The 27,243-nt window shown below is 39.6% G+C and overlaps 1 protein-coding gene across 3 annotated transcripts in view; it reads right to left on the reverse strand.

Annotated features, from left to right (window-relative positions):
- ctnna2 (catenin (cadherin-associated protein), alpha 2) overlaps window positions 1–27,243 on the reverse strand; it is a 1,078,855-nt gene that overhangs the window by 532,900 nt on the left and 518,712 nt on the right. For all 3 annotated transcript variants that reach the window (XM_052033367.1, XM_052033351.1, XM_052033359.1), the window contains exon 8: window positions 8,711–8,791. In XM_052033367.1, the coding sequence (XP_051889327.1) occupies window positions 8,711–8,791 (81 nt within the window). The remainder of the gene's footprint in view (window positions 1–8,710; window positions 8,792–27,243) is intronic.

Below are 27,243 nucleotides of genomic sequence, written 5' to 3' on the forward strand. Positions count from 1 at the left end.
CAACATTTTCTGCCTGTTTCCCATAATCCTTGACTCTCCAAAGTCCAAAGATCTGTCCATCTCAGCCTTGAATATATTCAATAAGTCTTTACAATAAAATATTCCAGACTCACCAGTCATTAGAGAAGAAATTCCTTCCCATCTCCAATTTAAATTGGCAGCACCTTATCCTGAAACTATACCCCCAATTCTAAAGTCTGCAACCTCTCAGAAATTCATGCTTCAATAAGATCACATCTCATTCTTCTAAAGTTCAGTGAGCGTAGGTCCAACCTGCTCAATCTTTCCTCATAATACAACCTTTCATCTCAGGAATCAACCTGGAGAATCTCTACAGACCGTTTTCAATTTTCAATTCCTCTGTAAAAAAGGGGACATAAACTGCGCACAGTGTTCCAGATGTAGTCTCATCAATCCCCCATACATTTGTTGTAAGATTTCCCTATTTTTATGCTCCATCCCCTTTGAGGCTAACAGTGCACTTGGTAAATTCTTCACAATGAAGGGCTTTCAGCCTGAAATATTGACACTGTTTCTCTTTCCACAGATGTTGACTTACCTGCTGAATGTTTTCAACATTTTTTGTTTTGATTTTGGATTTCCAGCATCAGCATTTTTTTTTGCTTTTCAATTAAAAATTCAGCCACCTGGAAGTCCAGTGGCACTGAAGGTTCCACACCTACACACAGAGCTCCCTTGTCACTGATATGTGTAACTAGTAGGCTACACATTTAGCACTACAACTCAAATCTGATGGTTGTTTATGACACTAATTTAGGTCAAATAACTGCAGCACAACTTCAACTAAAATCTCTTTCAGCATGGGTTGGCTGTGATGATAAAATTCTCGCATGATCTATTTGCCCTTGTCACTTAGCTCAAGAACTAGGAGTACCTTCATATTTATTAATTCTACTAGTTTGGGTTGTCTGGCTTTCACTGGACGTTCACTATGGAACATACTCTGAACACAATAAGTACAAAACAGCTGCAGTAAATACACGGCAAACATATTAATTTCAGAAGCTTTTGTTTCTGAGTGAAGTATCACTCCTTCAAAGCGAGTAATTACTATGAATTAGTGGGAAATGACCATCATATCAAAAGAGCTCAGCTTGTAAAAGATAAATAAAATGCTTAATATAAGACAAACATATTCTCTTGCACAGTCCTGCTAATCTCTCATTTGTAGGTATTTGCCGACTGGTATTTTTGCTTTATTTTCTGCTTTGATTTCAAGATTTCTATTAACTGCAGATTCCATTTTTGGTGCAATATTTTTAAAGCTATGGGCACAAACCGGACTGCAGTGCACACATTTTCTAGGTAAAATTACAGGTTAAGAGGGCCTGTTTTCTTTTATTTCAGTCTTCCTAATCTGGGCATTAGCTGTAGGTCTGAAAATGGGCTGTACAATTAAAAAAGTGTCAATATTGTATCTACCAATGATGGGGCAGTATTGATTAATATTGATTATATCAATTAGTATTAATATCAACTAATACCAACTATTCCCACACAAACTAAAATGATAACATAAGGGGGGGAAAAGGGAAAGGATTTTTTTAGGGTGTTCAGGAGAACTTTCTTGTTCAGTGCACTTTCAGGCCAATGAGAAAGATAAGCAAGAACGAGTTGGGCTAAGTGGAACAGGTAGCAGGGAAAAACAGTTTTGGGAACTGCAGTAAGATTTTCAACAGCAATGGGAGAGGATGTGGACCATACGGTAAAAATGGTCAACTGGGGAAGGATCAATTTAGATGGTAAGAGGACAGAACCAGACAAGGTAAAGTGGAATCTAAGATGGCAGGCTAATCGTAACTGAGTAAAAGGAGGTCCTTAAGATATATCTTAGTACATTCACACAAGAGACAAATTGGACAATTAATGCTGGAGCTCCTCAGACAGAGATAACAGATTGATAACACGTGTGTTCCAGGCTGATTAAAGGAAATTCAGAGGGGAAGTAAAGAAGGAAGAGGTGTAAAGAGAGTGTTTAAGAAAAGACTGGTGGAAAACATAAAAAAATGAATCCATAGATAATCTCTAGGTGTGTAAACTGTAAGCACATAGTACGAAGAATGGTGGGATTCATCAAGGTCAGAAAAGGAGAATTATCAGCCTTTACCAAGGAAATAGATGCCACCGAAGTTCCAGCAAAGGAACATGTACATGAGATGCAGGATGTTCAAAATTGATGAAGGGGAGGTATGAGAAAGGCATCTGAACTTGAAGTCGATAAACAACCCAGGTCCAGGTTCTCTATTGCTCAGGGAAATAAAAGGTGGAGGATGCAAGGTACAGCAATAATTTTCCAAACATTTATAAAAATGAGATTGGTGTAGGAGGGCAGGATAATTGCAGCTGTTATTCTCTTGATCAGAAAAGGGTGTAAGACTAAACCCAGCAACTACAGTCAGTTTAGCCCAGAAAAGATAATCAAGAATGGAATGAGAATTGATTTGGAAAATGTTGATTGATTAGGGAAACCAGCATGGATTTGTTGAAGTCAAACTGTATTTAACTGATTTGATAAGAGTTTTCATGATGAAATACTGTAGTGGGTCATGAAGGAAACTCAGTCGATATGATTTATATAAATTTTCAAAAGACTTTTGAGAAAGCAACATGTAATAGACTTACCATCAAGTCTTTGAAATAAAATGGACAGAAGCATGATGGATAGAAAGTTAACTAAGTGATAGGAAATAGAAAGCAGTAGAGAACAGTTGTTTTTTTATGGACCAGACTAGTTTACAGTGGTCAGTACCACTGCTGTTCTTAATACATGAATAACTTCTACTTGGAAGTAGAGGGTGCAATGTAGAGAGACACCACAATTGAATGGCTTGTAGCCTATGCGGAAGATAGTAATAAACTTCAAGAAGATACAGGAAGGCTGGTGGAACAGGCAATGAGGCAGGTGAAATTGAACATAGAAAAATATGCAGTGCTACATTTTGCTTGGAAGAATGAGGCAACATAAACTAGAAGGTGCAGTTCTAAAAGTGGTACAAAAACAGAGAGATCTGGGGTTTTACATGTAAAAGTAATTGAAAGTGGCAGAGCAGGTTCAGGAATCAAAGAAAAACAAAACATGCATACAGGATCCCATGCATTATAAATAGAATTATAGAGTACAGCAGTAAAGAAATCAAGAAAGATCTTAATAAAACACCTGCTTCCATTTCTGGGCATCATGCTTTAGCAAGGCTCTAGAGAGAGTACAGAAGGGATTTACCAGAAAGATTCAAGGAATGAAGAATTTTAGTCACACGGATACACTGAGAAGCTGTTGCTGTTCTCCCTGAACAGAGAGGTTGAGAAGAGATCTAATGGAAGGATTTACAATTATGAAGGATTGAGACAGAATGGTTGAAGAGAACTTTTTCGCACTGACAAAGTATATTGAATTAAGGTTAGTGGTAAAAGAACAAAAAGTTACATGAGGGAAAACACAGCAAGTGATTTGTGCTGGGAATGTGAACTGGAAACAGACCCAATTACATGCTTGAAAACAAACTGGTTATTCTGGCCTATGGGTCAGGGGACGAGCAGTGGGACCAACTGGACTGCTAGAACTGACACATATCTGATGGGCCAAATGGCTTTCTTCCATGTTGTAACTTTTCTGTCACATTTTGGCATAAATGGAAAGGATATTCAGGAATCCCTTTACCTTATACACATCTGCACTTTCTTGCACTGTAATACTTAAGCATAATGAGGAGGATGGTTGTTGACTATGAGAATATAATAGCAGCTGACTAGTGTACATCAAAAATTGATGTAAATTAACATGTGTGTGCAATGCCTGCATGTATGTATATGCATGCATGTCCTGTGCACACAGTCCATGAGTTTGTATCAAAATCAGCTGTAAGTGGCTCAAAGCTAACAATTAACTGTCTGTTTATCTGAAACCTCTTGCCTAACATAATAAAATTGTGATTTCAGCAATCATATAAGATGATAAATTTTCAATTTCTTTTTAACACACTTCTGGTTGCTTATATAAAATCCGTAAGACACCTACAGTCCTTCTTAATGAATTGACATTCAAATTATATCAGATGTTAAGGCACATATCAGGAACAGCATTTTACATATCAAGCAGCTAAACACATGATTTAACACCAGGGAAATCATTTGTCAGCAGTCAGCACCTAAGATTCATAATCACATCAGTAAGTGCAATTGGACTGCAAAAGTAGTCTTTCTCTATTATATTGAAACGGGTATGAAGTGCAAGGTTTTACTGCACAATTAGTTCAAAAAGTTGTCTCAATCAGGAGATTGCTACTTTAGATTGAGATTCCATCTGTGAATCAAATGAAAATAATCATGCTTTAACTGTGCTTTGATGTAGCAGACAATGCCTCTCTGCAAACAACTTTATCCCATTGATGGCTAAAAGCTGCTATAATCTTGTTCAACAAATTGCTACCTCAGAATATATTAATTTTCCAAAATTAAATTTTATATATTAACTATATATTGATTAATACCATATACTAATTTTCTGAAGTTTAACTCAGGCAACAGCACGGTTACTCCCACCTGGTCTCCTATTCTCATTCCTTCCTCTCAGTGTCTTTGCCTCCACCACATCTATTCTCAAGATAAGGCTTTCCATTCCACGACATCCTAAATATCCTCCTTTTTCAGGAAATGTGACTTCCCCTCTACTGCAGCTGATGGAGCCCTCACTCACCTTCCCTCTATTTCCCCAACTTCTGCTCTCACCTGCAACCTTCCCCAGACAGAACAGAGATGGAGTCACCTTTCACCCTACCAGCTTCCGCATGTACTACATTCGCTGCTCTCAACGTAGCCTCCTCAACATCGGCAAGACCAAGTGACCGAGGTGACCGTTTTGCAGAACACCTACGCTCCGTCCGCACTTGCCATTCTGAGCTCCAGGTTGCATGTAATCTCAGCTCCCCTTCCTATTCCCACACCAACTTGTCTGTCCATGGCCTTATCTGTGCCCTGCATGATTTTATAAACCTCTATGAGATCGCACCTCAGCCTCCTTCACTCCAGGGAAAACCTTCTCAGCCTATCCAGGCCAGAAGGAACTTGAAGAACAGCAGCACGTATTCCACCTGGGTAGTTTACAACCCTATGGTATGAACCTTTTTGCAGCTGCAGGTAACTTGCACTCCCTGTGCACATTTATCTCTCCTTCTGATCCAGCCAGGTTCTCCCTTCTCCCACCTGATTCCATCTGCATATCCTCTCCCTCAATGGGTTGCATCTCCCCAGCACCCCTCCCTTATCTTATCACCTTCCTTACTTATCAGATTCCAGCATTTACAGACTCTTGTGTCTCCACTTATCAACTGTCTCCATCTCCATCCTCCCCTCCCCCCTTTAGCTCCATCTGCCCCTTTTTTCTCTCTCTCCTATGTCTCTATCTATCATCCACCAGCCACTGTCTCCCAACTCCACCCCTCCCCTTCCCCCACCTGGATCCATCTGCTCATCATCCCCCTCCTCAACTGGTTCCACCTATCACCTGCTAGCCCCTGCCTCACGCTTCCCTCTCATTCCATTCGACTGGCAACCTCCCCTCTACATTCTCAGACCTGATGCAGGGCCTCCACCTGAAAATTGACCATCCCTTTGCCTTCACAAATGCTGCTCCACCTGCTGATTCCCCTGGCATTATTTTTTGTTCTAGATTCCAGTATCTGTAGTCTCGTATGTCTCTAACAGCATGTGTTATTGTAATATCACCTCGGTGTCGACTGGACTCTTCACTGCCAGGTGTGGGTGGTGCTGCTGAGATGGTAGGAGTCTCTAATATGGGGCAAGGGAGGTTGGGGTTTGGAACTTTTTCGGTTTCCTCTTTTCCCTGCTCTTGCTTTTACCTTTATGTCTGCTTACAGTGGTCTGCTGGTTCTTTAAATATAGATTCATAGAATTAAACAGCATGGAAATAGGCCCTTCGGCCCAACTCATCCACACTGACCAGGGTGTCTTACTGAGCTAATCCCATTTGCCTGCATTTGGCCCATATCCCTCCAAACCTTTCCTATCCATGAACCTGTCTAAATGCCTTTTTAATGTTGTAATTGTATCTGCTTCCACCACTTCCTCTGGCAGTCCTTTCCCTGTGTGAAAAATTTGTCTCTCGGGTCCCCTTTAAATCTTTCCCCTCTCAGCTTAAATCTGTGCCTTCTAGTTTCAGACTCCCCTACCCTGGAAAAAGACTGTGACCATACATCTTACCTATGCCCCTCGTGATTTTATAAAAGTCTGTGAGGTCAGTCCTTCACTCCAGGGAAAACAGTCCCAGCCTATCCAATCTCTCCTTATACTTCAACCCCTCCAGTCCAGTCAAAACCCTTGTGAATGTTTTTTGCACCCTTTCTAGCTTAATCACATCCTTCCAATAGAATGGCGACCAGAACTGCACATGATATTCCAGATGCAGTCTCACCAATGCCTTGTACAGCTGTAACGTGATGTCCCAATGCTTGCGCTCAGTGCTCCACCTGATGAAGGCAAGCATGCCATATGCCTTCTTCACCACCTTGTCTACCTGTGTTGGCACTTTCAGGGAACTATCTACATACCCAAAGGTCTCTCTGTTCTACAACACTCCCCAGGGCCCTGTCATTTACTGTGTATATCCTGCCCTAGTTTAACTTCCAAAAAAGCATCACTTCGAACTTGTTTGAGTTAAATTCCACCTGCCTTTCCTTTGTCCACTTTCCCAGTTGATCTACATTCTGTTGTACCGTTAGACAACCTTCTTCACTATCCACATCACCAATTTTGGTGTCATCCAGAAACTTTCTTTAATGCAATGTAAAGCCATAAACCAAAGTACTTCTGCACTTACTCCCATACATGTTCTACTGCCATGGATGAGGTATGTCATCATATAACCTGTGACTAAATGACACACAATTAGCATACCATGGGATTAAATTCTGACAAGTTTTGATGTAACACTATTTATGTCTCTTCACAAAGGCACCTTCCTGACATTTTCTTTTATTTCAGATTTCCAGCAACTATTATGTTCTGTATTTCACAGTACCAGCAGCTTTCCTCCTTCTATCTATCCTCTGTTGGCACCACCTCCAGACAGACTATCTGCCATTAATAAACCTTCAGCAACTTCCAGTCAATGCCAATATGTGTAATTGGCCTTCCATTGTTCTCAAATCTATTAAAGATATTCCCTTTATTTTCCCCATTCCTCTTTCTCTTCTGAAAACTTAAACATGCCTCTTTCCTAAATTTTCCTAGTTCTGAAGAAAGGTCATCAACCTGAGTTGTTAACTTCGTCTCTCTCTCTCTCCACAGGAGCTGCCTGAACTGCTGAGCATTTCCAGCATGTTCCTTTTGCATTGTGGATTGACCAGCTGTGTGCTAAGGAGATTAGAGAAGATAAAATCAAAGGCAGTATCAAAGTGGATCTCACATGGACATTTAGGTTGGAGAGACAGATAAAAGAAGGAAGTCTGAACTAGAATAAGTGGGGAACAGAGAACACATGGGTGGTTTGTTTGTTGTAGGAAACAGCAGATGTAATCAGATGGGAGGTTCCATTTTGTAGTCAAAGTCATCCATAAGCTTCCAGCCTGTTGTTATAGATAAAGGCTGTTATAGAGACAGTTGATAATAAACTCCCTGTGGTTACCTTTGCCTCCAGTATTAGTTTAAATGGTGGTTTATGCCATCAAGAGCAAGGCTAGACGTCAATAAGACCAATCCAGATGGCAAGGGATGGCTAAAGCCATGTGGTTGGTAGGTTAATTGGTTATTGTAAATTATCCATAATGTAGATAGGAGAACTAGGGTGGAGTAATGCGCATGTGGGAGAGAATAGGTTACAGAGTAATGAGTAGAGGGAATGGGACTAATAGGAGTGCTCTGGAGAACTGTCATAGTCTCAATGGGCCAAATGGTCTCCTCTTTGGTCATGAGAAATATGAGATCAATAATTGGAAGGAAGCATTTGAAGTAAAAGCAACAGAAATTGGAGCATCATGAAGCATACCAAAGGAAACTGCAACTAAGTCAATAACAGAACTGGGCATCATTTTGTGGATTCTTTCTGTCTGCTGACAAGATAAATATATTCCTGTTAGTGTGCTTGCAGCCCATTATTAGAAAAAAAAAGTTCCCGTAGAGATGAGAGATCTGTGGAATAATTATTTCCCATCTGGGTCAAGAATTCCCAGGTTAGAAAACCTTCTACTATTCAATCCAACTGTGAGCTGTTCCCCACATCATTGTGACTTCTTCTCAATTCCCATGCTGTTCATCCCTGTGACCTCTGTGAGTGAGAATACAATTTGGTCCCAATTAGTGTCAAAGCAGGAAGAGTTTGCCTCAGTGAAGACATAAATCTGTGAGTTTACACACAGGTCACCGAGGTTAAATCTCAATGTTCCAATCGGGATACCAACCCAGGTAATTTAAACTGCTGAGTCACCTTGGAACATAAACACAGTGCAGAATGGTTTGAGGAAATTTCATGGCCCTATTCAGATGGTCTGTACTAAAAAGACTTTCTCAAACAGAAGGAGGAAGAGGATGGAGCCAATGTCCACATTTCCCTTCATGAATGATACTTGAAATGAAGCAATAGTTATCCTAATTCTATATAAATATCAAGTCCCCAAAGCACAGTAACTCAGATATCAAGAAATATTCCAAATTAAAATTGAAGAGACCAGCACTATACCTGCCGGCGCAGATCTCGGGTTTTCTTTGTCATTTTTTCGATGGCAGCATTAAGAGGGTCTCCTTTTTCTTTCCTGCCACTCTGAAAGAAAAATTAAAAATGTACTTAAAATCACGGCCGATAATTTATGAAGTAAACTTATCACCACAGCTGAGGTTTTATTATTTTACTGACTTCTGCTCAAATATGAATTTTACCCTGGCAAATTGATTCCATGAACTTGGGAAACACTATCAGCCATAAATGAACAAAACAATGTGCGGGGATTATGCTGTGTGAATATGCCACCTTTTGCTTTTCTTGTGGCAAAATTTGCTTGTTCTATAGCACACAAGTGACATTACTACAACAGTTAGTGGCTCATATTTAAGGAAAACATTATTGACTTTAATACTTAAGGATGATTCTCCAAATCTACTGGAACTTTTGTTGGGATACCTGGTAAAACACCAAACCTATGTTGGATGAGCAGGGAATCCATAAGGAAAATTGTCCTCAAGCCCTAAACTGATGTTCTGAAATTATTTTATACATAAAGGAGGGAAGTCAAAAAATAGTCAATACAAAGGGCTGTTGAAATGTGGGATAGTTTGCCACAAGTGGCAAACAATGATAGATTATAGGATAAATAGTTGAATAATATGAAAGGCTATAGAAGGAACAGAAAATAAACAAAATCAATCTGAAGGGGAGCTGAAGTTCTACAAAGGCTGAAAAAGAGAATCTTCATCTTTCTAATCTAATCTTTCTGTATTACAGAAAAAGTCTCAGCAGAGAAAAGATCGGTGTCAATACTCAAGGTTCAAGTATAATGTATTTGAATTGTTTTTTTTGTATAGCATATTCAAACATAACATAATTTTGATGTCTGTAAAACAATGTTATAGTATCAAATATAAACAGCAATAAATTTTAAAAATTTATAAAGGCAGTCCATTAATTCAAACAATGTGCAGGTCTGGGAGTCAAGAACAGTCAGTATAAATAACCTACATATCCATTGCCAAGTCATGCGAATAAGATGTTATTTAACTCTCAGCACTGAATTAAGTATATTTTAGTTTGGTTGAAAGGACTGCATAGAAAGTTCTTAATATGCTTCCTCATGTCATCTTTAGTTCCCTTGCCAATACCATATAATACTATAACAATGTTAACATTATTTTTAAGTGAATAAATCCAATATTTATCACCATGTCATCTTTAGAAAGGCAAATGGCAACTAATTCCTTCAGTGCTATGTTCTTCAAAATGGGCCCAAATAATATTGCGAAATATTAGCATGCCCTAAAAATAACATGGGTTCATTTATTTAGTGAACTTATTAGATAGAGGCTGCACAATGAAATGAAATTTTCTCTGAAAACAAACAGCAAGTGTGAAAAGTGTTGCAAGAAATTGTGGCCTAGTTGCATCTTGGAGGAAGACAGCTGCACCCAAACCCAGTACTACTAGTCCTGTCTCTCACTGTGTGCAGTAAACACTATTTCCAGTAAGTCCTGATTTTCCAGGCAGGCAATTTCTGTTCTATCTACAAACCAGAATGATGGTCAATGTTGCCTCTGACTGTCTGCCTCCTGAGTACCAAAGGCAATAGGTTCCTGTCATTCAAAATCTATTTAAACAAACCATATATTCCCTGACAGGCTACAGCCAGGGGAAGAAAAGTAAAATATCGAGATGGTTACACCATAATACACATCAATAAAGGCATTGCTCAGCAATGTGAAACACCCAAGGCTCAAACCTAATGAAATATTCAGCTTTTATTTAAAGGGGAAATAATGTTAGATAATGTCATTAATTTTCTTTAACAAGGAGCACAACAATTTAAAAATCTATATTTTTTGCAAGAGATTTTAAACATACAGTGCAATATAAGCTAAAATTGCACTTATATCAACACCCGTTTTTACTACCCATGTAGAGGCGGAGACAACTTGTTTCCTCCTTTATACAGCGCATCCAACTTGTTACTGTGTAAAGTAACCACTAATTAGGGATGTTTTCCTCTTTTGTTTACTGAAAAAGTTTATCACTGATAGAAATTTATAACCATCCATCAAAATGGTAGTCAAGTGTGAGCAATTCCAAGTAATTTGACTTTGTTAGTAAAGACCAGTTGATCCAGACACATTTTATGATGCAATGTTTACGCCTTCTGGACAACTAAACATTACAACCACCAGAAAATCTAACACCTAATGTTAACTCCACTTTAAAGAATATTTAAAGATACCGTGCAAGTATTTCAAATCACTGAACATTGACTTTACTGATGTGCATGACTGTTTACCAGCTAGGTATGTTATTTAATCTTTTCCTGGTAGTAATCCAACAGAAAAATGTTGCTCGTGCAAAGGGAATTAAAATAGATTCCGAATGTTAAGGAAGCCATTGTTTTCCAATATCTTGAATGTACCAAAGGCAGAGCAGGTTTTAAATTATCCCAGGTGGCTCAAATTTCTCAAAATGGTCAGTTTGCAAATAGTAGTCTCTTTTATTAGAGATCCTTTTAACACATTCATTTTGTTTTCAGTGAGAGGCTCCCACATTCAAATAATGTGACACAACTCAAGCACATGCTGGCTACAGGCTTCTCATAATTCCCAACCAGATTCTTCATTTGGGCAGAATCAAACAAAAATGCAAAATGTCTTCCTCATGAGTATAAAACATAAAGCAGGATGTATTTATGCCACTTCTTGCCAGAGAATTCACAAGTTTTAACATTGTTCATAGGTTTCTTCACCGAATGTATGCCCCATTCACCATACTTGCCATGTCACCAGGTTATAATACTGAATGACCACTCATTTTGTCTATGCACCTCGGTTCTGGGACACAAAGTAATCTATGCCACATGAATCTAGAGGTCGTTATATAAGCTGTAGTGACCAACAGTTAGCTTTTGCCACTAACTCAGGTCTGTCAGTTTGCTTTAGTACTTTATTTTAAATTCAGACAAGTACAGAAACCTTGAGACATCAGTGAACCAAAGCCACACAGGTGAATCCTGCCCTGTTGCAGTTGTTAATTAGTTGAAGACAGCAATCCATGGCAGCCTTCATCTCAGCAAAACAGAGGAAAAAGTGTCACCTTATGTTCTGTCTCACCGAACTATCCAACCAGCACTTTGGGTTACCATTAGCTCGTCTCCAATCACAGATTATGCTGCTTGATTACACTAATTTTACCTTCAGAAGGAAGCTACTGAAATTGCACAAGTTCTGTAGTGCAAGTAAACTGGAACACTGACCATTGCATTCTTGGTGTATTTTGTTGATCACACCCCTTGAGGAAATCCCAGGTCCTTGTCACCATATCAAACAAACAAAACTAAGAGCAAGAGTAGGCCATTTGGCCTTTCGAGTGAGCTCCACCGTTCAATATAGTCATGGTTGATCATCTATTTCAATACCATATTCTGCGGTCTCCCCAAACCCCTTGATGCCTTTTGCAGTCTATAAATCAATTTCTTTCTACTAATATTACCAGTTTCTCCCTCTACCCTTCAACAAACATATTATTTTGCAAACTAGAGCAAAGTTCTTGGTTTATAGACCAGGCCAGATGCATCACCAACCAACTGTGAAGTTTAAAAGATTGACATCCACTGGCAAATGGCAAAATTTCCTCAGCTGCATGAACTGAAGAGAATTAAATCATGACTGCCTCTGTCAAAAGTAAAGAGAAGTCTGCACTGTCTTAAAGTATTGCTGAGACTGTCCTGAGTTATTAAGATTTGGGCTGTTTGAAGGTACAGAGGTCTGGACTGCCCAAAGGCATTTGTGCACTCAGTAAGAATAATATTGTGTCATTCATAGCCTCATGATGCCCCAAAATGCATTAGAGCTAAAATGGTAGTTTGAAGTGAAGTCATTGTTGTACAATAAACACAAGTGCAAAAACTGCAAGAAACAAAGAGATACAGAAAAAAAGTTGCATTATTATGGTTGATAATGAAAATAATTTTTATCTAAACCAAAGAAGACTTAAATCTATAATGAGTCAGGCATCAGGTGCCCTAAGTTCACAACACATATTAACAACAGATTCAAGTCCTTTAGTTAGATGGCATGAAATAGAGTACAATAAATAGTTCAAGATACACGACCATTACTGTACAGAGTTTGTTAATGTAGCTTTTATATGGCGATTAGGGCTTTGTAAATAATTCATGGGAAAAATGTTGCACACAAATAACTATAAGCACTGAGTGTCCCTTGTTGATCTATAAATGATATATTGAAAAATTATCAATAAAAATACTTTCCATGAGCAGTGTCCACATAAGCCAGAAGTAACCAAAAGACAGTGACTGTTGCCTGAACTACTTGTGTGACAATGTTTTTAAGAGCCAATGATATAAATTTATAATGGGGTTCTGTTGCATATTTATATAAATTTATGTTCTGGGTAATTCAAATAAACTCTTTATTGCATCGTGTTTAAAATGCAGAAATTAATCTATTTGTTGTGAATAGATTTAAAAATATGCACACACACACACACACACACACACACACACACACACACACACACACACACACACACACACACACACACACACACACACACAGATTTTCTCATACTATATTATAAGAGACAAATATAGTCCATGTATCAGGAGGTAAAACTATAGGGGCAACATGTGCGTGACATTGGATAAGATTGTGATTTTTTTTAAAGTTTGATGTTCATCTTATAATGAAAATTAGGAATAATTATGCTTTGATAAAGTTCATCTAAATCCACAAAATAATTTACTTTTGCAAGGCAAATTACACCAGCAAGCTGCTGTGCCTTGGCAAGTTGTTGGAATAATATAAAACTGCCCTCTCTGTATTACTGTATTACAGCACATTGTGCATCAAATATTCTTCCAAATTTCCCTTAAATGCAATTGTCTCTACCTAAAATAAAAGCCATAGCAAAATATTCCATAGCCTTTCAAGAGCAGTTAGGGATGAACAATAAATGCCAGCCTTGTTGGGGATGCCTGAACTGAATAAAGGAGGGCACTAAGAATTCTCCAGTAGTGGAATCTCACCTTCATTCATTCTCTCAGTTACAATAGTAAAATGATCACTCCCACTTGAATCACCTGCCAATTAGTGGAAATATTCTTCTGTGGATCAAAACCCATGACAATTAAAAAAAAACATCTGTCATACTCAAAACAGTCAAATCAGAAAGTCTTTCAGACTGTAGTGACTTCGCCATCCTCTTTCTCTACCCCTCCTAGTGCAGCCCCTGTATCCTTTTCCTGTCCTGCTCTGATCACAGTGCCTCTCTCTTCTCCTTCTATTTCTACTTGAGGGTTTCAATCCAAAATGTTGACAATTCCTTACAGCCCACAGATGCTGCTCGACCCACTGAGCTCCTCCAGCAGATTGTTTGTTTTTCCAGTTTCCAGCATCTGCCATCTCGGGTGTCTTTACTACCTCTGTGTACTCTCTCTTCCTTCTTCTGTCACAACCTCTCTGTGATTTCTTTTCTCTCCCACACATCCCAGACCATGTTTTCCCTCGCCACCTTCCTACAATGTCCCCCTTGTCCTCTCTCTCTTTCTCTCTTCTACTCTGATTGAGGATTTATGTCCAGCTTCAATAGGAGCGGCATTGTCTTTCTTATTTCCATTCTGATTGTGGATCTAGAGTTCTTTCTCTTGCTCTGATCATGAGCCTGCTTTCCTCTTTATTCTTTCATTGTGGTCTTATTGATCATTTCTGCCCTTCCACACCCTCCCCCAATCGTGAGCCTCATGTTCTTGGTCTCACAATAAGCCCGGCCCCATTATCTCTTTCTTTTCCAGTGAAGGCCTACTGCTTCCATCATGTAATCAGTGCCAGAGACCATCCTTACAGTTCCCAGCTCTGACTTCTGCCCATTTGTTTTAGCTGTTGCCAATCAGGATGTCAATTTGGCTGAGGTGTGCAGTGCATTATTTAAATATAGCAATCACTTTCAGATCAACGTGACCTCCCTATCCCAGCCTTGCTGGATATCCCTAATGCCATTTATTACACAGTGCATTGAGGTAAGATAAGATGAGATAAGATAAGATAAGATAAGATAAGATAATATTTTTATTAGTCACATGTACATCGAAACACACAGTGAAATACATCTTTTGCGTCGTGATTTTGGGGGGCAGCCTGCAAGTGTTGCCACGCTTCCGGCACCAACATAGCGTGCCCATAACTTCCTAACCTGTATGTCTTTGGAATGTGGGAGGAAACCGGAGCACCAGGAAGAAACCCACACAGACACGGGGAGAATGTACAAACTCCTTACAGACAGTGGCCAGATTTGAACCCGGGTCGCTGGTGCTGTAAAGCATTATGCTAACCACTATGCTATCGTGTAGTACAGAGTGCATTGAGGTAGTACAGGGTAAAAACAATAACAGAATACAAAGTAAAGTGTCACAGCTACAGGGAAATGCATTGCAGGTAGACAATAAGGTGCAAGGTCAAACAAGATAATTATGGGGTCAAGAGGTCAAGGTTATGTTCATTTTGTTGCATCCTACCTTGTCAGAGACAGGTGGGCATTGAGAGCATGGGATCCCATTCATTTTCAACTCATGATATCTCTCACCATGACTCATATTAACCGTCTGGTGCTCCCTCACAAAAGAGAATGAAATGGAGTTATTTCTCTTTAAATAGGCACCTCACATCAGCAATGGTGTGAGGTAATTTGGTTGAATCTCCCGACACCTCCATGTCCTGACTGGAAGGAGCCTGATGCATAAAAGTTCATTGCCATGGCTGGCTTGACAGCCACTGGTAATATGATCATCCACCTGCTCTGCACTTAGAGTGGAGGTTACAACAGTTCATAGCTTTCAGTAACAAAAGTGCACAGTGGATACCATTTTTGTCCTTGAGCGACACTGTCGAGCCCACACAACTGACACCACTGAGCCTAATGCCATGTCCAACTCACTGAAGTGGAGCATGAACCTGCTTACTCAGATGTGAGATGCTCTAACTGAGTCAAAGCTGCCAATGCTGGTTATACTTAGCTGGAGAGCAGCTAGGTGTGAATGTTTTTGTTCAGCTTTTAATCAAATGTTTTAAAGTCTAAAATCCTGTCGAGGAAATTCACTCCTTCTGCTAAATTCTCATCTTTCTCGCTTAGCTGTGTGCCAGATGGCACTGAATTGGGCACTGGAAGAAGATGATTACATTAAATGTTCCCAACAATATCTCTAAAAATCAAAGATATAATTTTGTGCCTTTTAATCCATACATAAAAAAAACATAAAACTGAAAATGTACTTTAAATATTTATGTGCAGTGAATTTATTGTGATATAATCGTTCAAAATTTAATTTTAATAGCTTATTTCAGCTAGTGCTACTCCAAAAATTTTCCAGTTATAATCAATGATTGATCTCCTTGTTACACAAATTATGTCTTTTTCTGAAAACTCTCGCATGGCATCTATGGCAAGAGATCTATTTTTACTTGCTTTGTAGGTAACAACACAGAAAGATTTTGTTGAGGGTCACACAAAATTACAGTGAAGCTTCACGATAACATACAATTTAGAAACCATTTCATGAGTGCTTGATACGTGGTGGGATTCAGATTTACTTGGCAGCTGCAGCATTTGGTTCTGTAGATAAGAATGTAAAACCCTGACTTTCAGAACAATAAGTATGTAATGCAACTATATTTTATCTTTACCACTGAATTTGCATTGCATCTTAACCCATTAACCTGGTTGGTGAATACCGGTGGGGCAAATACTACTTACCTGACAGTCATGTGAACAGCCTAAGTTAAAAACTCCCAAGCATTATGGTATAGATCTCTGAATTGTGCCACTTCGAGTTAAAGATTATCCTGGTGGTATTCCTCCATGGTTCAAAACGTTGATGTGCCCACACACTGTGCAGCGAGGTGGGAAGCAGGCATTTTTTTTCTGCCTACGGTTCCGCCCACATATGGAGTTACCAGCCTCAGACAGACTGCATAGTGGGAGGTGAAAACACATACAATTCTTCTGTACAGGGAAGGAAGGAAAATGGAGAAAAAAAGGCTGAGTCTGTACAAGAAGGAAAAAGTGCAAACCAAGCACAAAAATCTGCAGGTGCAGCACATTCACAGAAGCCCAAAAACATCTTGTTCCTTGAAAACAACAACTGTGCTTTCTTAAGCACAAAGTCTTCTCCGTATATCTTTGTTCATTGCACAACTTATGACTAAGAGTCTCAGGTTCAAGATTTGTCTCCAATCTCCCAACATTTATGTTGGATCCAAACATAAGCTGAGAATTCTTGGCCCTCACCTCTCAACAATGATTGCAGTTGGCTGACCCTATACCACCCATTGCCCTCCCCTTCCTGGAGCGAGAAAAAAAACAAACCGCTAGAAGAACTCAGCAGGTCAGGCAGAATCCATGGAGCAAAGGGATAGTGGACATTTTGGATCGAGACTCTGCATCAGGACTGAGAGTCTGGAGAGGAGATAGCCAGTATAAAGAGGTAAGAAGGATTTGACAGCAAGGGCTGGCAGGCGTTAGGTGGACACAGGTGAGGAGGGGGGTGATGGGCAGATGGAGCCAGGTAGGGCTGTGGGAGGGTGGAGGTAGAGACAGGGGCTACAAGGTGATGTGAAGACATAAGAGGCTGAAGGTGCTGGAATCTGATGAGTAAGGAAGGTGCTAAGTAGAACCAAATAATTGAGGGATGATGGGCAGATGGGACCAGTTTGGGGAGGGGACTGAAACTCTGTTCAGGTTGGCTTGGGTGAAGGGGGGTTTTGTTGGGGACACAGGGGAGTGGGTTGTGAAATTGGAAAAGTCAACATTCGTACCATTGAGTTATAGACTACCAAGGCGGAATAAGGTGTTGTTCTTCAAGTTTGCATTTGGCCTCGGCCCGGGAGTGGAGAAGGCCGTGGACAGGCAGGTTGATGTGGGAATGGGAAGGGGAGTTGGAACAGCATGCAACCAGGAGCTCAAGATGGCTGTTTTGGATGGAGCGCAGGTGTTCAGCAAAACAGTCGCTTAGTCTATGCTTGGTCTCGCCAATTTCAGGTAACCCACTCACCAGGTGCTCCTTTCTTTCTCCTTCTGATCTGTCTAGGTTCTTCAATCTCCAACCACCCACCGCCCCCCCCCTTACCCACCCCCACCCAGCCCCTGTCAACCAGCTTTGTTCTCCTCCTCCTTCTGGTTCCGTCTACCCATCACCCCGTCTACCCATCACCCACCAGCTGCTGTCTCCATACTCCACCCCCTCCTCCTTCCCCACCTGGCTCCATCTGCCCATCATCCCCCTCCCCACTTCATTCCACCTATGACTTGCCAGCTTCTGCCTCACCCATCTCCCTACCTCTTTATTCTGGCTACCTCCTCTCTGCACTCTCAGTCCTGAAGTGGGGTATCGACCCAAAACGTCGATTATCCCTCTGCCACCGCAAATGTTGCCTGACCCACTGAGTTCCCCAGCAGTTTGTTTTTCTTTTGTTCCAGAATACAGCATCTGCAGTCTCTTCTGTCTCCACCTTCCTGATTTGATTTCAAAATGAGATTTTTGTGTTGTTCTGGAACCAGTGGGCAGTCACCTGCACGTCCCATCAATGAGGATTGGATGAGAATGTAGTTTCAGGCCCAGAATAAGCCACATGACCTTTTTTTGTTCTAATTATGTTCTTTCTTGTAAAAATTGTGTATAATTCATGTTTTTGTGAATCCTGCTTATATGATGCTATGTGCCTTTAATTGTGTGTAATTCATGTTTTTGTGAAAGCTGCTGCAAGTAAGTTTTTCATCACATCTCTGCATACATATGAAAATAAACTTGACTTTGACTATTCCATTTTCACTGCTTACTCCCCAAATCCTTTAATATGTTTTCTTACAGGCAAAATTGATTTGACTTTCAATACAGTTGATGGAGTTGTTGGATGGGGAATCAGCTGGAGGTATAAGGCATGATGTTAAATGGGATAGTGTTAGGAAATAAATGGTGGCATTGTAATCGCAATTAACCTGTGGCAGGTTTAGCTGGTGCAGGCGGCACACAAAGTTAATCTTACCTACTCCTTGCCTTCACTTAAAATGACACAAGAATTATGATGCAACTGCAAGTATTATCTATAATCGCATTATAGAAATTTACAATGCAGAAGGAGGCTCTTTGGTCCAATGTGTCCATGCCAGCCAAAGATGGTCAGTCCTACTTCATAGCTCTTGGTTCAGAGTTCTACAGGATATGGTGCTTCAAGTACTCATCCAGGTACTATCAAATGTTTTCTGCCTTCATCATCCTTTCAGGCAGTGAATTCCAGGCCCCCACCACTTGTTGGATGAAATTATCTTTATCTCAATTCTTTGGGGATCAGAAACTGTATCCATTTTGTTTGGCTGAGAGCACAGGGAGCAATTATTCATCATTTTGGAACAGCGCTCACCCATCTCCTGGATCCAGTTGCTGCCAATTCAACTGCAGTTCACACGAAGCCCTTCTCCACCACGCTGGAAGCTATTTACCTTGGAGACTTTGCAACAAACATTGGAAAACAACAATCAAGTTCCTCCCAGCAGATCATCACTTTTGTTAGAAACCACTAAATCAATAAAACCATTGGCCCCTAGTGACCTCCAACCCTAATGTCCCTTAGGGCATTTAATGCATTATTTCAACATCTCTGATTTAAAACTACAAAGCTATATTGTTTCTCTTAAATAAAAAGATAAGCTTGCATGCAGTTGTAATAATTTTAAAAAATCATTCTACATCAACTCTTTAAGGATTCAATTAACCTTTCTGCAACGTTCCAAATAAATTACTTTCATTGTACGCTCTGACATTCTGCTACATTTCATATTCAATACCTCTGTAAACAACTAAGGCCTCTAATTGGCTTGTAATGATCTAACTATGAGTGCTGCTACTTTTAATGCTCTGTGTATTCACATGCCAAGATCCCTCCGTTTCTTTCTTCCAATTCTCTGCTCTTGTTTTTACATTGATTCAGTATTTTCAGCAATCTGCAGTTCTCCAGAATGATTACAATTGTTACTCCAAATCACAACAATGCACTGTGTAAAAAGAAATCCTCTCATCTCCTTACTGTCTCCTTTGCCAAATAACTGTGCCTGTTAGTTACAGTACTAAGCATCCTGCTAGTGGAAACAAGTTTTCCTGATTGACCATAAAAATACCCTTGATAATTTTGAATATCCCATCATATTTAAAAAGTACTCAGCTTTGTTGCCGTGACCTATCTGGCTTTTGTACAGAAGATGGAAAGTGGGATTAGCTCTTCCTTGGTTAGAATGAAGACAATGGGTTAAATGGCTTTGCGCTGTGAATGCCTGCGATTGCACAAAATCACCCCTTAATCTTCTCTGCTCCTAGAACAGTTCCAGCTTTTCCAGTCTTTTCATGTGAATGTTATATTATTTTACTGCACTCAATACCATGGACACCCCTCTGGCCAATCTCTACACCTCTGCCATGCTGTATGTTCATTGGTTCTTCCCTCATCTGTCAAGTGATTATGTGTGGAATCCTTCTAAAGTTATGCAAACATGATCACTGCTTCCTTATTCATTTCAACATTTTCAAACTTCAGATCATCAAGCAATCATATTTCTCAAAAAAGGTTAAAGACCAATGTTACATGAAAAATGAACAATATTTAAAGAAATTTAAATGGATAATATTCTTCTACAATTTTTCAACCACATGGAGATGAATCATACCAAATTACTGCAGAAAACAGGTGGGAAGCTCTACAGATTAAAATTGAGGTCAACAAGCAAGAGAAATATAATGCCTCAGACAATTATACTTCATGTAGCTGTCTTGAAAAATGATTTTAAAGGAAAGTTTTTTGGATACTATTTTGCACCATGGTCATGAACTTAAATTTATAAGGAATAATGTTGGACAAATTCATTTTTGTCTGAATAGCCAATAAAGTCAATGGTCCTGAATGTATGGAGATGAGTACCATCAGCAGCTGATATTCTTACCCCTATTTAATGCTCACAGCTAAAAACAAATTTCTCCCCCAAAATATTCAGTGCTACAGAAAACTGTTTTGCTCCTTCACTACCTCTTCACCAGCATAAAATATTTTGCTGTTTGTGGTGGGGGGAGGTGGTGCCGATTGGCCAATGTAACTGTGACATAAATGCTGCTTACAAAGCCCGCACCCTTTTTGAGAAGCAGAGACGGAACCCCTGAGGGAATTCCCAAAGATAATTTACTATCCATGTAGCAAAACAAGGCTTGCTAATTGGTTTATTTAACTAACTTTTGCTTTTGTTAGTAAAGACCCATGGTCTTCATCTCTCACCTCACCGGATGCTCTATACATTTCACAGTGGCACACAAGAAACTACTGAGCTGTGCAAGAACTGTGAATGAACTGGACAAAAAATATGCAGCAAGTGAAAATAACAAAAACAAGCCCTGTATTTGTTAGTCTCAAATAACAACTACCAATTGGAACTGTAAGCTATAAGAATTATTAGCTCAATTTAGTTATTTAAAATTGAAAAATTTTTAATCTTGCCTTTTGATTAAAAAAGGCCTGAAACTAATTCATTTTTCCCAGTTCTGATGAAGGGAATTTGAATCTAATTCTCTTTCTACAAAAGCTGCCAGACTAGCTGGGTATTTTCAGCATCCTTTTTTTTCCAACATCTGCCATTTTTAAAAAAAAATATTTTGAGCTGTTACGTGCATGAATTCGATATGATCTAGTGGATTTTTTAATCCCTTCGGAAGACTTGGACATGCTGACAAGGCATGTTCATTCCCTCCTTGCTATTGAAGACTAGAATAAGCTCAGATCTTGAATCTAGAATCTCAAAAGACATGTGGATCATATATCTGTGGTATCACAACAAGTCTGCACCGGTTTAAGAAGGAGGTTAATCACCACCTTCTCAAGCCAATTGCAGATGGACATTAATGGATGCCAGAATTATAAAAAGTTTCCTTTCACATAAATGATCATCTTCATTTTGCCTTGTGTTATGTGAATATATTTTCTTTCTATTCCTTCTAATTTCAGGCAATGGTTCAATCAGGAACCATGTTGAATTCAACAAAAGGACCCCTTGGTGAGCAGTTTTGGCACTGAGCCCCTGCAAAATGGACTCTGCCACAAGCATGGCAGCTTTACCACAAGAGCTTGTCAAAGGTTTTTGAAAAAGACTTGCAATGCATTGCAAGCATGTTGGATTAAGCTTGCTGAAAGCCTTAAGGTACCAGATGATCCAGGTGTAAATATCCTGCATAAACTCTGTGACAATGAGAATGGTAATGGGAGGACTATGGTAATGGCTGATGTAAAAATTCCGCAATTCCCTTCTGTTATCAACACTACTCGCAGATGTTCACAACGTATTCAATACGTTGTACTCATGGAGACTGAAAACACTGAAAGTTGATGCCATGTTCGCCTGTGTCTGTGTGGGTTTCCTCCGGGTGCTCCAGTTTCCTCCCACATTCCAAAGATGTACGGGTTATGAAGTTGTGGGCATGTGATGTTGGCGCCAGAAGTGTCGTGACACTTGTGGGCTACCCCCAGAACACTCTAAGCAAAAGATGCATTCACTGTGCGTTTCGATGTACATGTGACTAATAAAGATATCATATCATATCATACTTCACTGAAGACTTTTAATAACCAAAATTAACTGATTTCACCAAACAATGAGAATGATTGAAACAAAAATAAAAGCTGAAAAATGAAAGCCTTATTTATAATTACTACAAAATATGTATAGCAAGAGGCAGGATGACTGAAAAAAAACAGTATTTATGACTTTATGCATAGTGGTGTACAGTCTAACAGTAAAGTACCAACAATACTTTAGTGTAAATCGCTGGTTAGGCAGTTTTTACTGCCCACTTATAGACAATGCACTAATTCCATGAAGACGATGCAGCCGACTCACCTGTGGGATCTCAGGGGTGATAGATATGTGAGAGATGAGTTAGTGTGACAATGTCAACTAAATCTAGGAAGACTGAGTTTTTTTGTAAATTATTCTGAGTCACGCAGAATGGTTGAAACAGACAGCATTGCAGAACTAAAAGAAAATTAGGTAAACATGTGAAGTAGAGTAAGGTATGTACCTGTGGACCAAGAGTAGGGCAGTTGGATTAGTATTAAAGACTGGCAAAGAACTGCACTGACAGTAGGTTAAATGCCCTCTTTCTGTTGTAAACCTCTATAGCTCTGTCCACATTTATTTATTTGAACCAGGGACATATGGTTATCGTCTCATAATGTAGTACATCAACCTGTATATGAACTTAAAATAAAACAGAATTGGTTCTAATTAAAGGTCATCATCTTGAAATATTGACTCTGCTTCTCTCTTATTAGATGCTGCCTGACTTGCCGAATATTTCAGCATTTTCTTTTTTATTTTAGATTTCCAGCATCTGCAGTGTTTTGCCTTTCGAGTGCATGAATTTGTCTTGGGGCGGTAACATTTTGAGATCGTACTATGCCTGTTTTTCAATTGAGTAAACCAAAATAATTAAGATTGATTGACCTGAATCTCCTTCCACAAATGATGCCTGACCAGCAGTATTTCCAGCACTTGATGTTCTTAATTAAGTGAAACAGATTTCAGTTGTGCCATCCAGAATATATGGCTGAGGTATAAAATGAGATGAAAAATAAAGGTCTGCTTTATGAGTTGGAATACATAGCATGCAAAGTCAGAGGTAAAGAGTACAGAGGATTATTAGAATACCAGCATTGCATTCTTTTGGTGCTGTTTTGGGTCAGGGATACATGATCTAGCTTTGAAAAGGATAAGGATAAACTTGAAATGACATCAGATTACCAATATTATTGATCCATTACAATCCTTTGTTTTCCTGGTACTTTCCTAGCCAGATAGTGTAAGCCTACTTATTGCACTTTCATGAACTAATTTCTTCCAAGGCTTTGCTATTTTCATAAATACCTAAATAAAGGTTCGCTATTCTGCTACTTTCTTTTTCCAAATCACTGTGCTGATTCAGTGTGAAATAGTAGCCATGATATCTGAACTGTGGCACATCAATTCATTCAAGAGTTCTATTAATAAGAATGTCACTTTCAAATTTCAGATTTCTTGCCACGTTTCCATGGATGTTTAACCTTAAGGTCTTCAGACGATAGATTCAAAATTGATCGATTCTTGCATGATTTACTGATAACATAAAGTGTCCAACTATGGAGTTATTTGCTTAGCAACAGAATTACCTTCTCTCATACCACTGTCTGATCATGGATTCAGGGCTGGCTATTAACTGCTACCAAGCCACATTATTATCACTTGCTCTTGCAAATCACCAGGAACTATGTGTGTCTAGTCCCACCAATGCAGAAACAAATGTTTTGTTGACTGAACAAGGAAGAAAGGTATTTGAAAAGCATGCAAAGCAGGATGGGAAGACAGAAATAAAGACTGAAGGCAGAATCTCAAAAGTAAATTGTGAAGAGACAGTAGACGTAAATTAAAGGCTGTGTGTGGGTGAGGGGAAGGAGGCTGTGCATGTGAACAAACCTGCTTGTGGTTTTTCAGAAAACCTATATTGGCGGTGCACCAGATTTTCAAAATTCCAGAATAAGAATATTGTCCAGCTGAAATCTATTTTAATTCATTCCCCTACCCACTTCCTAGCAACAGCTTTATAAGAAAGCACTTGTGTTAACTGTATTTAGACACAAATGTCACTCGGTGCTTTACAAAATAATAAACACAGCCAGCTTTTTAAAACAAAAAAAAGCACACTGAAACATGGTATTTTTTTTCTTCCTTCAGTTCACCAAGTGTTAGCTAATGCTTTTGCTTCAATGGCACAAATTAAATATTTGGCTTGAACAAAGAATTTTATCCCTTTTAATTGTGACCATAACATCTTCTGAATTCATTCCAATCACTAGCTAAAACAATTGAAACAGCAACAAATTGAGTTAAACAATGTTGATCAATCATATTTGCATTTAATATGCATAGCAAAACACTAGATCAAGCCTGAGGTTCCCCAAGATGCAAGTTTCCCATCTCAGTTTCATTGCTGGAGAAGCACAGGAGCTTCCATCAAAATAAGAGGAAGGAAGAAGAGTGTAATTGTCCCATAATTTCTGCAAGTTCAAGAGTGATTTTGGAAGAAGCCTAAGAGACCACTTTCTTGGTTGGAATTTAAATCCTTTAACAGCCTTGTATCTTACTTATTTCTTTAGCTTTCTCCACCCCACTACATTCAGAAACCTCCATGAATTGCATTGCTCTATCATTGACAATTGTACATTCAAATGACTGAGCTGATTTTCAAATAATTTCTCAGATTTTTCCTATGTTTTACGACATAGAAAGACGTAATTTGGCCCATCAACTCTAAGCATGCTCTCAAAGCATTCCTATCAGTCTCATTTTCTCATTTATTTCTCTGTTAACTATTCTCTCCAACAATGGCCATCGACTCCACCAAACTCTCCTGCCACCCACTTATATTGGAGCAATTTACAACGGCCAATTAACATACCATGACATCTTTGGGATGTGAGAGGAAACCAGAGCACCTGGGGTCAACTCTTGCAGCAAACTGCACACTGATAGCGCCCAAGGTCAGGAACAAACCTGGATCCCTAGATCTGACTACTGTGCTACTGTTTAACATGGCGCTGAGCTCTTCCATTATTACCTTGCTTCATGAAACATTATTGGTATTGGTATTGGTTTATTATTGTCACTTGTACCGAGGTACAGTGAAAAACTTGTCTTACAAACCAATCATACAGGTCAATTCATTACACAGTGTAGTTACATTGAGTTAGTACAGAGTGCATTGATGTAGTACAGATAAAAACAGTAACAGTACAGAGTAAAGTGTCACAGCTACAAAGAAAGTGCAGTGCAATAAGGTGCAAGGTCATATCAAGGTAGATTGTGAGGTCATAGTTCATCTCATTGTATAAGGGAACCGTTCAATAGCCTTATCACAGTGGGGTAGAAGCTGTCCTTAAGTCTGGTGGTACGTGGCCTCAGGGTCCTGTATCTTCTACCTGATGGAAGAGGAGAGAAGAGAGAATGTCCCAAGTGGGTGGGGTCTTTGATTATACTGGCTGCTTCACCGAGACAACGAGAGGTAAAGACAGAGTCCAAGGAGGGGAGGCTGGTGTCCGTGATGCATTGGGCTGTGTCCACAACTCTCTGAAACATTAGGGCCTAAAGATTTCCTTTTGCACAGTGGACTCAATTGCCTGCCTTCAGCATTCCTCTTCACCTCCAGTCTGGGCCCCTGTTCTTTCATGACCTACAGACTAAATATAGTGGGAGCCCATTCTCTCATATCTAAGCCTGACATCCACAGACCTCGCCCAGATGGCTCAGTATTTTCAGGACGTTCGATTTGTACTGCAGGTAGCATGGTTAGTTACAGCATTTGCATTTCAACTCAGAAAAGACAATATATGGACGAAAAAAAATCAAGGAAATCTGTTCAGAGGTTTACAGGCTGAAACCTAGAATAGGTGGGATGGCTTATGAGGAAAATGTGGATAGGGTCAGCTTGTATCCACTGGAATTTAGCAGGGATCTTGGTTGAAACATATAAGACCCTGAGGGGTCTTGACAGGGTAGGCATGGAGAGGATGTTTCTCCTTAAGGGAGAGTCTGGAACTGGGGGTCACTGATAAAACATAAGGTGTCACCCATTTAGGACAGAAATGATTGGGACATTTATCTCTCAGAGGGTTCAGAATCAGAAGCAGATTTATTATCATTGACATAGGACTTAAAATTGTTGCTTTGCGGCAGCAATACAGTGCAGAGACATAAAAATCTATAAATAACAAAAATAAATACATAGTGTAAGAGAAAAAAGGAACAATGAGGTAGTGTTCATGGGTTCACGGATCATTCAGAAATCTGATGGCGGAGGTGAAGAAGGTGTTCCTGAAATGTTGATTGTGGGTCTTCAGGCTCCTGTACCCCCTCCCTGATGGTAGTAACAAGAAGAGGGCATGTCCCGGATGGTGAGGGTCTGTAATGATGGATGCCACCTTCTTGAGACACTGCCTCTTGAAGATGTACTCGATGGTGGGGAAGGTGATAAATCAAAGGGAGGTGGAAGGGGTCTTTGAATACTTTTAAGACAAAGTTGGATGGATTCTTGATAAGCAAACGGTGAAAGTTTACCAGGAGTAGGGGAAGTGTAAAGTAGAGATTACATCAGTCATGATCTTACTGTTTGTAGGAAGAGGTTCAAAGGGATGAGTGGCCTATTCCTGATCTTAATTGTTATCTTCATGAAACTGTTTCTTTTGGCAAAACCAGCAGGTGAAACATTTTTATTGGCCTTGATACAGCTACATTTTATGGGAAATAGAATCATAGAGTCATTGAATTATACAGCACAGAAACAGGCCCTTCAGCCCAACTCATCCATGCCGACCAAGGTGTCATCCTGAGATGGTCCCATTTGCCCGCATTTGGCTGATATCCCTCTAAACCTTTCCTACCCATGTATCTGTCCAAAT

This window comes from Pristis pectinata, chromosome 2 (assembly GCF_009764475.1).
Source record: "Pristis pectinata isolate sPriPec2 chromosome 2, sPriPec2.1.pri, whole genome shotgun sequence".
In the NCBI taxonomy this organism is placed as follows: domain Eukaryota; kingdom Metazoa; phylum Chordata; class Chondrichthyes; order Rhinopristiformes; family Pristidae; genus Pristis; species Pristis pectinata.